Genomic DNA, 11,950 nt, shown 5'->3' with positions numbered 1-11,950 from the left:
ATGTGTTCTGAATATAAAACTAGTGCTTACTGCAAAGTACACACTGAATATATTTTAAGTATGTGAGTATGCTGTGTGTGCTAAAGGTTTTAAAAAGTAGTATGCAACATTGTTTCATCATAACATGCAAGATAACTGGACGTTATGCTGCGAGTAGAACCTCTTAGAAATGAAAAGGTTTTTAGCCTATATGCATAGAAATGTTGTATGTAAAAAGTTTTGGCAGTCTAATAAAAAAAACTGTTTATGAAAACATGTTAAAAATCGCAGCTGATATAACGTCGGGCTCATTTGTCACATTGGCAATAGAAGGACACAATATTTCAAATGCAGTATTTTCTGTTATATACTGGTAACAAAATTAAAACTACCTTTAAATATCTCTGCCATTTTAACATTGTAGAATTATTTATATATCTAACTACCGTTTAAAAGTTTGGAGTCAGTTATTTTTTTTTATTTTTTTTGTCTTTAAAATAAATGTATGCTTTTATTCAGCAAGGATGCATTAAATTAATGAAAGTTTCACTAAAGACATTTCTAATTTGACAGAAGATTTGTAGTTCACATAAATGCTGTTATTTTCAACTTTTTTATTCCTGATCGAATCTGGAAAAAGTCACAGTTTCCACAAAATATTAAGCAGTGCAACTGTGTTCAACATTGCTAATAATAATAAGAAATGTTTCTTGAGCAGCAAATCAGCATTTAAGAATGATTTCTGAAGGATCATGTGACACTGGAGTAATGGCATCTGGCATCTCATGAATAAATGTTTTAAAATGTATTCAGATAGAAAACAGTTATTTCAAATTGTAATAATATTTCACGATATTACGGTTGTACTGTATTTTTGATTAAATAAATACAGCCTTGTGAGCATAAGAGACTTCCCTCAAAAACAATATAAAAAAATCTTACCAACCCCAATTTTTTAATGGCGTAGCAATAATCATGTTTATAATTTATAAATTTATATCAGAGCCTACTCATATTGCGTTTTTAACAGTCTTCTGACACATTTTGGTCACTGATCGAACAAAATGGAGCTTGCCTAGCTAGAGATATCTGCGTTTGATTTTTTCTCTGTGCAGTTAGTTATAGTTACCTGCACATTTCCAGCGGTGCTCTCTGACCTCTTACAAACTCAGATCAGCACTGAATATTTCACAAGCCCAGGGTTACGGTGCAACTACGATAAAAGACAAACACATACAAAATGTATAATTCACACAAACACTATTGTGCCAGATGCACGGGAAAAGCAGCCAAAAGAAATCATCTGGTTAGGTTTAAATTAGCTCTGTTTGGCAGCACCAGCTTTCAAAACCTTTAAAACTAGATCCTCACAGCAATTGTGCTCATGCAGAAACACATTTACACCCTCAGGAGGCATATCATGGAAAACAGGATTTTTCTTTCTCTTCTGAAGTAAAAGACTTCCACTTTTCATGCTTCATCTTCTCTGATGAGTAGAGTCTTTCCCTACCTTTTTTTCTTCTTTCACTAGGAAACATGTCACATTATGGGAGTAAAACAGGTTACGAATGTCATTTAATGACTTTAAAACAACAAATAAACTTGTGTCAGAGAGAGAGAGAGAGTTAAAAATGGTCATGAAAAACTTAATTATGACTGTTTTGGGTGCAAGAAACCTCGACTAAAGGCCCGTTCACACCAAGGACAATAACTATAACAATAAAGTTGTTCATTAAAAATCTAAACGTAACACAACACAACTATAACAATAACAACAGAGGAATGATAAAGTTGGAATCACTTTCAGAATTATTTTTTTTTCCAGCTAATGAACAAAAAAAATGTTGACAGCCAATCAGAATCCATCCTTCTTTAAAGCGCTCAAGCATTTAAAGTGGCAGACGACAAAATTGCAGTGCGTGCTTTTAATAAACAGAATGATATTGTCTAATAAAGTTGATGTTATAGTCATTTTTAGCGTCCTTGTTATGAACAGGCCTTAACATTATAAAATTACATTTAAGAAAAAAAAATTGCTCAAAAACTGTATAATATTGGCCCTTTTTTATCATATGATAACACAGAGGCAGCAGGGGCGTGTGTGTTTTTTGGGCAGCTCCTGCTCCTCATTAGGAGTCTCCATGGTCGAGCCTTGCTCTTGACTCCGCCCATCACACAAAGAGTGGGAGGAGTCAGAGGAGATTGACTGGAAACGCCCACACACGAGCTCGGCCGCGTTCCCGTCTGTAGTGGACATGTCCGTCACTGTCCTCTCCCTCAGGGACATATCATCATCATCCTCATCAATCAGCACCACATCCGTCTTCACGTCCACCTGGATGCACGGAACGGTCTGAACATCCTCCGAGCTCTCCAGGTTACTGGAGTCGATGAAACCCATGAGAGACGACTTGTCAATGTCCAGTGACGCGTCCATTAGACTGTCCTCCGCCTCGTGGTGCAGATATTGCATCTCTTTCAGATTTTGGATATTGGAAACGCTCCATACATTACATGTCTGTTCATTTGTTTCTATAACACCGTTCACTGCGACCTCTGTCGAATTTGTTTTCTTTCCATCATCAGCCGTGACCTCTAAGGTCAGCCCGGGTTCAAATATGGTCTTCTGTGGGTCCCTGAAAAGCGTCCCATCCTTTTGAGAACTGTTCATCATACACTTTTGCTTCTTCACACAGGTTGTCTTTCCAACAGAGCCTAGGACAGTGAAAAAGAGGATGCATATAGCTATAGATACATAAGCACATGCAAGTCACCGCTACGATATCAGGGCATTGTTATATGCAGTTGCTAAGATATCATTTTTAATGTGTTGCTATGTGGTTACTTAGTCAAAAAAGACCAAAATAGTCTCTACTGTAAAAAAAAAAAAAAAAAAAGTACAATCAACTTAAATGTTTAAGTCTTTTCAACTTAAATTACATTAAAGAAAAATGAGTTGAATCTTGTATAACTTATAAAAACAAGTTGAAAACTTAACTTATTTTGATGAGTTAACGCAATGTAAAAACCATGTTATCATAACTTATTAATCATATCATTTATAATGACAACTATAATACTGGCATCTATAGACATGGTTAGTCCCTCCTTTAAAAGGTCTAAAAGATGTTTTTCATAAATCATATGTTGAAGCACTTCTCCTTAACAAGCCACATAATTTGAGGTTACATTCATATCTGGGATGAGTTATACAGACTACAGTATTTTGAGTTATTGTCTTAATACTTAGTATTAGTAGTTAGCTCAAATAACTCAGCATTAGTAAATATTACGAATAGCAAACGAATAAAAATTGGAATTTATCATGAATTTACAATCTGTCTGTCTGTCTATCCTACCTTTCAATGAGGTTGGTAAGATTTTGTAATGTTTTTGAAAGAAGTCTCTTATGCTCAACAAGGCTGCAGTGCATATATAGAAAAAACTGAAAAATTGTGAAATATTATTACAATTTCAAATAGCTTATTTATATTCAAATATATTTTCAAATGTAATTTATTCCTGTGATCAAAGCTGAATTTTCAGCATCATTACTCCAGTCTTCAGAGTCACATGATCCTTCAGAAATCAGTCTAATATGATGATTTGCTGCTCAAGAAACATTTCTTATTATCAATGTTGAAAACAGCAGTGCTGCTTCATATTTTTGTGGAAAGCATGACACTTATTTTTTCTGGATACTTTGATGAATATAAAATTTAATGCATCCTTGCTGAATAAAATTATAATGACCTCAAACTTTTGAAAGGTAGAGTATGTATATCTAAGCCATTTCTTACAAATCTGAATGAGAAAATATTTCTATGACATAAACATTAAGTTTTTGTTCATTTAAAGTGCTCTGAGATCCTTCTCTACTCACCAGAGTTAGCGTTGTCTTTGGTGACCATGGCAAGCTCTTCCTAACACACCTCAGAGAGCGCTGGTCCAAGAGACAGGTCACATCTGGACAGTCAAGAAAACAAAAAGAAATAAGATCTCCTATAAACCCTCTACGGATTCAGGATTACCACAAAGGAATTAACCTTTTGCCCTTCCACCACCACACTAATACCTCAACATCCATGCCTTTACTTTTAGCATCCACAGATCCAGCAATATTAATGCTCCAGATGTTGCAAACAAAGGAGAAATGCAAAACAGCCAACCACAAATGCACTGATACACATTACGATATTGAGAGAACAGAAAGATGAAGAAACTGGAGTAGACGAGGGAATGAAAATGGGAGGTGGGCAGATTCTTCCCCGGCGCTCTCCAAAGGATGAATACACACACGATGCCTTTAAAAGCAGCAAAAATAACTCAAAGATCCCAAGAGACTTCAAGGCATTTTCAGAGGAAGAAAGACATTCAGACTGGCGCGGCCGTCACTCGTGAGGAACACAAAAACAGACACATCTGCATATCAAGAGTCATAAGCAATACAGCACAAACTACAGAAAAGATCCCACTTCTCTTAGAAATAAGATAGTGAAGTCTTACCAAAGCTTATTAGACAATATTGAACTTACACTTTCATTATTTTCTTCTTTGATCACAGCAGCTTTTCCACTCACCGCTCCAAACACACCGATTACACATGACTGCACATTACACACGACAGAATCAGGCCTTTATGAATTAATAATGTCTATTAGGCCATATGAGTAGTCAAGAATTCACTACACAGCAGTCTTATACCAGATATTAGTTTATCGTGTCTAAGACTATATACTGTGCGTGTATAACAACAAATTATTAGGCCCTATAACGCAATAAAAAAAAAAAAATATATATATATATATATATATATATAATAAAAAAAAAATATATATATATATATATATATATATATATATATATATATATATATAAAAAACACACCTAAGTTATATAATACATTAAATTGCTTTATGATGGTTATTTGATTTAGTGTGCTAGCGGGAAATATTTTAGATTTCCAAACATTCCTTTCGCAAATGTGTAATTTGCACCAAAAAAAAGCAATGTCATATTTGTGTAATGTAAAATGTATATTTTAAAGCATCTATCCCACAAAATTAAATATATTAAATTCACACTAAAAAGAGACAACACAACTAGCATCAAAAACTGATCATTATAACTCGGTATTTCCTAACTAATTACGATCATGTTAAATGTGTAGCACTAAATAAACAACAAATTCTCATTTTCTCAGCCATTTACGAGTACAGCTGAATGTATAAAAATACCTCTATCCACCAAATTCCAATGAAATTAAGATTGCATTTACAAAAATGAGTTAATTAATCCCCATCAATAGCTTAATTGTGTTTCAATGCTAACTAGGATTATTAAAACCCTACTAAGTAAACAAGTTTGAAGTAAACAACAGCAACATCAGATCATTTTGTCTGAAAACAAGTTAAGATGTTGCAAATTAAGGATCGCTACAAATCATCAAAAAGTGAAATTGGAGAAAAGGAATTGTTACGTACATATAAAAGTTATAATATATTTATATTGTTCAGAAAAGAGCTTCTGTGAGAAACCCCCTCCTCATATACGCTGAAAACACACTAATGAATAATACACACGGAGCACTTACACACGTGTGTGTGTAAGCATAGGGAAGGGGAAAGAGAAGAAAAGAGGCGAGAGAGTGAAATATTCATGAGAAACGGCCCTCCACTCAACTCCTCCCCACTGATACAGACGCTGATTAGAACTGATACAATATTGTTAGAGAAATGCAAACAAATTAGGCTGAATTCAAACAAAAAATATAGAATAAAATCACATTTAAAAGTCAGTATTTTTCAAATTTATTTTATTCCCTTTAAGTAGGTTATTTTAAGTTATTGTATCCCACTTTTATAAATCTATTTATAGTACTATTTATCACGTTTCTTTGCACAAACAAATACAGTGCATAATTTAGTTCTACATGATGAAGGATATACGTACGGATTTTTAATAGCAAACCTGTGTGTGTTATTTAAGAGAGCAACCATACATCTGTGTTGTTTTATTTTCTTTGTTAATTTATAATTATTTTTAATCATTAGTCATTTATGTAGCTGTCTGTGATGATCCAAGGGGCTGTGGTGCTTTGTTTTGCCAGTAGGTGTCTCTGGGTAACACTTTTTGTGTCTTCAGGTTAATTGCTGTGTAGCAGGTGTGGAGAATTGGTTGATTAACCATGCTGCTTATAAGATGCTGGCTTTCTCACCCTCGAGGAAAAACAATTGGGCTTGGTCTCTGCTGGTCTCGTTGCTTGGTGGACATGCTGACTTTTCACTCTCTCCAGTCCAGGGCTTGATGTTGTTGTTTGTATCTTTAATTTTTGTCTTTTACTTTAAATGTAGTTATGTCTGTTTTTTCTTGATTAAATATTAAATGTTTCAAATTTGATTATGTGTTTGGCCTCCCCATTCATGTTATTGCTCCTTGAGCCAAGGGGTTGTAACACTGTCGTTTGATGATGTCTTTTTATTGTTATTAATTTGTCATATATATAAATATATATTACATTACTTATTTTACTTATTTCCTTGCTGTTGCAATGCTTGCTAGTGTTGTTTAATGTTATGATTGTATGGTTTGAAGGGACGTTTGTTTTCTTGAGAAAGAGATTTCAAGGTTTTTACCGTCACAGGATGATGTTGTGAAGCAGTCATTTTTTATTGTTCTTGCTGTGGTATAATAACACGGATTTGTACTGTTCAGACGGAGTCAGAGCATCGGGATCGGGATCAGATCTAATACATCTCATATTTCTGGAATTACATGGAAATCCATCCGGCCTAACCACGATTTTTCCCAACCTTTATCCAATGTTTAGAAATAATCAGCATTCCACCAGTTCGACACAGTCCCCTGCCCTTAAAGTCACCATGAAATCAAAATTGACAATTCTTACTTTTTATGGAATATTGCGGTGTTTCTTATGATTTATCTGAGCACTTCATTATTTTTTTATTAATGTGCTCTCGTAATCTTTAATCAAAATAATTTCCCCTCCCTCTTGCAGCGTCATCACTTCTCTTCTCTGACGATGTGTTTACTGGCGAGGGCGGGACAACCTGTCACTCACATGAGATCGACCAATAGCAAACCACAACAATCCAACCATCCAATCAATTCCCCATGGACAAATATACATCGCAACTTAAATTTAATGGTGACTTTAAGTGTTTAGTATCCCTTCTGACTCTGTAAGAGTTACATCACCATCACTCTGTCTTCTCCTTTGACTGTTGTTTAATCCGTCCGGAGAGGTACAGTGTCCTGGTTCTGTGGTCCTCCATTGAAAATGATGCTGTGCTTGAGGTTTCAGAAGTGTTTTCACTGACTCTGATGGTGAATTTCCTCGGAAAAGACACAGGCTGTTTGTAACGGACTGACACAGTCAGAGGAGCTCTCACCACTTCAACTCCTACAGGTGCAGAAAACGAGGATGAAACGACATTGGGAAAAGTTGTTATATATAATATAAAAGCAGAAAAATAATCATACATTCTATAATAACTACATTATAAATGTAGGGCAAAAGGGCAAAGGGTTATAAATATACATTTATAAATATATGAATACTATATAATATGTATTACTCTTAAATTTTATATATACAGTGCAATGCATAAGTGAATACACCCATGCTAAAGTTGACTAAAAAGAGGAATAAAAAATCATATTTTGGAAATTGAACTTAATGCCTTAATTTAAAAAATTAGGAAAAATCCAACCTTTAAGGACACCAATTTTCTTTGTGAATGAATAATGTATCGTAAATAAATAAATGTTCTTCCTTAAAATACAGGGTGCATAAGTGAGTACACCCCTATGTTAAATTCCCATAGAGGCAGGCAGATTTTTATTTTTAAGTATTTTTTTTTTTTTTTTTTAGGATTCTATGCATCCTGATAAAGTTCCCTTGGCCTTTGGAATTAAAATAGCCCCACATCATCACATAGCCTTCACCATACCTAGAGATTGGCATGGTTTTATTTCAGTTAGCCTAAAAGCTAGTTTGATTTGCATTGAGAGATGATCCTATGGAAAGTACTCCATGCCAATCTCTAGGTATGGTGAAGGCTATGTGATGATGTGGGGCCATTTTAATTCCAAAGGCCAAGGGAACTTTATCAGGATGCATAGTATCCTAAAATTTAAAAAAAAAAAAAAAATACTTAAAAATAAAAATCTGCCTGCCTCTATGGGAATTTAACATAGGGGTGTCCAAACTTATGCACCCTGTATTTTAAGGAAGAACATTTATTTATTTACGATACATTATTCATTCACAAAGAAAATTGGTGTCCTTAAAGGTTGGATTTTTCCTAATTTTTTAAATTAAGGCATTAAGTTCAATTTCCAAAATATGATTTTTTATTCCTCTTTTTAGTCAACTTTAGCATGGGTGTATTCACTTATGCATTGCACTATATATATATATATATATATATATATATATATATATATATATATATATATATATATATATATATATATACACACACACAAAATTTATTAATATATTATAAATAAAAATATATTTTACTAATATATTAAAATTTATTTTTTAATATATATTATATTATGTTCATTTTTTTATATATTTTATATTTAATTTTATATAAAATAAATAATAATAATATATAATTTTAAAATATAAATTAATAATTATATACTATCATTTAATATATTGTTTATATATTTTGTATATATTAATATATTAATACTATAATATATTATAAATAACTGAATGTAATAAAAAATACAATATTCAAGTATCTAATTATAGTATATACTTAATAAATTATATAATATTGTCGGTGGCCCTCGAGGAGCTGAATTTAACATTAACACAATTTCTTTTTTTATTGTATATAAAATGAATTTAATAAAGTAATACATCAGAGATAAAAAGTCTGAGATAGGCTATTTACACAATGCAAAATTTTGCAGTGAAAGTCATTATACATTTAAGCAGTGTATTCCTATGGACCTAAAAAGACATTTATGCCATTCCACTGCTGGTGTGAATAGCCCTCCAAACATTACTTACCATTGTGCTTCTCCATCTCTGCCATGCATCTGGAGAACATCCACAGCATGTGTGTGGAGGGACGGGTAAACCCCAGCCAAGAAAACACATGCAGAGGGCAGAGGTCACCAAACACCCAGGCACATCTCACACCGCTGGACCAAGGAACAGCCAGGCTGATACATCTCTCTGAGACAGGATCTGGGAAAAACCAAATAAATCACCAGCTGAAAGGGTCCTGCATTAGGACGAACACCCTCATGTTGAGTAAAACGCTTTTCACAGCCACTGATATGAGTCCGTTGTGTGTCATTGGGTCCCTTACCATGGGTGATCTCTAAGTCAGGCTGAGCCTCAGGCCTGAATTTATTGTTTGGAGAAAGTAGAGTGAGTGTGGTGGTCCATACGGTCTGCTGATGTCTGGATGCGGTTAAAGTGAGATCCACCTCCACTCCCGCACTAACGGTCCTGTACTCCAGCACTCTGGCCTGCAGGGAGAACGTCCCTCTCTTCAGCTCATCCACGGGCTCGGTCAGACTCAAGACCTCACGGACACTCAACAGACCTGCAGGAAATAGAAGTAATTCTTATCTGAGTTAACTCAAATGAAAACCATAAAAAACATTTCCATTACTTGAAATAAAAAAAAATGCAAAAACAATAAGTTAAGTTTTTTTTTTTTTTTTCTCATTTACGCAGTTAAAAAAAACTATAATTGAAATAAAAATGGATAAAGACTATATTAAAACAAAACTAATAAAAATTACAAAAAAACATTTAATTGTCAAGCATATGAACTCAAGACCTCACAGACACTCAACACACCTGCAGAAAATAGTAGCAATTCTAATCTGAGTTAACTCAAATTAAAACATGTTCATTACTTGAAATAAAAGAAACGTTAACTGACATAAAATGTGACCCTGGACCACAAAACCAGTCACATGGGTAAATTTTTTGAAATTGAGATTTATACATCACAAAAAAGCTTAATAAATATTATTACCATTGATGTATGGTTTGTAAGGATATAATAATATTTGGCCGAGATACAACTATTTGAAAATCTGGAATCTGAGGGTGCAAAAAAATCGAAACATTGAGAAAATCGCCTTTAAAGTTGTCCATTTATGTTCGCGATTGTGCTGCATCCATTCACAAAAATAAATGTTTTATATATTTACAGCATAAAAGTTACAAAATATCTTCAAGGAACATGATCTTTACTTAATATCCTAATGATTTTTGGCATAAAACAAAAATCGATAATTTTGACCCATACAATGTATTGTTGGCTATTGCCACAAATATACCCGTGCTACTTGTGACTGGTTTTGTGATCCAGGGTCACAAATATAAAAAAATACATTTAAGAATTTTTTTTTTTTACATTTCTTACAAATTGAAATAAAAATGGAGAGAGACTATATTAAAACAAAAACGAAAACAAGGTTAAGAACCTTGAGCATTAAAAAAATGTATTTGTTATATTTGATCTGGATTATTGACATTTATTATCAGATATATATAACTACAGAGCTAGTCTCTGATTCAGATTGGTCAAAATAAGACTTTCTGAAGTCAATTATTCCAAATGGCTGTTTATTTTGCTGACTGTACATTATCTCTGACTTATTTACACACTGAATGATTTGTCGTAAAAAGAAAAATTATATATATATTTTTTGTTTTCTATTGTAATTATAATTAGAATTTGAATTGTATTGTAAATCTTAAAGAGGACAAATAAAAAATCCTATATTAATAAAATAAAATCACACTGGACAAGAAGATTTTGGGACAAATATATGCAGTAGAATCTTATTTGATTCTTAGATTATTCCTGTTTGAATCCAAATTATGATAGAAATAGATTTTTTTTTATTTTATATATATATATATATATTTTTTTTTTTTGCAAGAGTTGTGCTCAACCCACATGCTGAAAAATACGATCTTACCCAAAGGGCTTAGATTGAATCTCTCTGAGCACACAATCATGGTGAGCAGTCTGGTGAAGAGAAACTCGGGATAGCACAAGGGAACATCTCTGAAGACACTGTCAGGATAGTCCCAACCGTAACCCGAAACACTGCAGAACCTCCTCAGAGACACAGCATCATACCTACAGATGATCAAACAATTACAGGTTTGTTTACTTATTAAGAACTGGAAAATATAATGAGTTTCAATACGCTTTTTAACATTATGACATATAAAATGCTTGACAGATGTTTATTCAAATACAATAATTTAATCTGAAAATATATAAAATGATGTAAAAAAAATATAAATAATAGTTTGATAACTTAAAAAAAATACATTATTACTTAGTAATCATTCATAGGCTCAGTACATAATACAATAAATCAATACATTCAATTAAAGTGTCTTTAAGTCAACTTACCTGCAGTTGATCAAAGTGAAAACAAGCTCGTCATTTGTGTCTTTGTTTTTCCACATTTTTCCTCGTTTTTTGCGGAGAGATTCATGAAGGTATCTGGTCATAAGGTAAACAGAACCTGGCAAATGTCTCCGGGAGTCAAAGACTGTGCGAGTTTTAAAGGAGACGTGAGAAGTGTAAAAGACTGAATGAAAGAGGTACACCAAAGTTACACCTGACACCACAGCCACAAAAGTGCTAAAATGATCCATATTCCGGTCCATCATTAACATTCTTTTACAAAAACATGTAAAGAGAAACTGTTTATGATGTGTTCAAAGTTCAAAATAATTTCACGCTACTACATTTTTGCGTGTTTCTTCTTTCTGTTGACATTTTTGATCGTGATTATGAAAGAGAGCGTTATCGCTCTCTAGTGTCTGGGAATGCCAATTGCGAAATCACTGTGGTGCCAAAGTGCCAAAGTAACAACCTGACACGATGAACTTAACTTTTATATTAATTATGAACTAAATAAAATTATAATTAATTAA

At 33.2% G+C, this 11,950-nt stretch overlaps 2 protein-coding genes across 2 annotated transcripts in view; both read right to left on the bottom strand.

Annotated features, from left to right (window-relative positions):
- The window catches only part of LOC308690419 (uncharacterized protein), a 7,402-nt gene extending 130 nt beyond the window's left edge, over positions 1–7,272 (bottom strand). Inside the window, exons 1-3 of the mRNA XM_081364822.1 lie at positions 7,198–7,272; positions 3,863–3,945; positions 1–2,694 (exon numbers count right to left, since the gene is read on the bottom strand). The exon at positions 1–2,694 is cut by the window's left edge and continues 130 nt beyond it. Of these exons, the coding sequence (XP_081220948.1) occupies positions 2,048–2,694; positions 3,863–3,890 (675 nt within the window). The 5' untranslated portion in view covers positions 3,891–3,945; positions 7,198–7,272 and the 3' untranslated portion in view covers positions 1–2,047. The remainder of the gene's footprint in view (positions 2,695–3,862; positions 3,946–7,197) is intronic.
- Positions 6,521–11,802, bottom strand: LOC308690418 (uncharacterized protein). The gene is made up of 5 exons (XM_081364821.1): positions 11,421–11,802; positions 10,975–11,138; positions 9,339–9,578; positions 9,035–9,214; positions 6,521–7,402 (listed from the first exon to the last, which is right to left on the bottom strand). The coding sequence occupies exons 1-5, from the start codon at positions 11,687–11,689 to the stop codon at positions 7,200–7,202; spliced, it is 1,056 nt and encodes a 351-aa protein (XP_081220947.1). The 5' UTR covers positions 11,690–11,802; the 3' UTR covers positions 6,521–7,199.
- Positions 11,803–11,950: the final 148 nt, after the last annotated feature.

Source organism: Scardinius erythrophthalmus, assembly GCF_964197995.2.
Source record: "Scardinius erythrophthalmus genome assembly, chromosome: 5".
Classification (NCBI taxonomy): Eukaryota; Metazoa; Chordata; class Actinopteri; order Cypriniformes; family Leuciscidae; genus Scardinius; species Scardinius erythrophthalmus.
The sequence above is the reverse complement of the archived record's forward strand: the minus strand, read 5'-3'. Positions and strand labels throughout refer to the sequence as shown.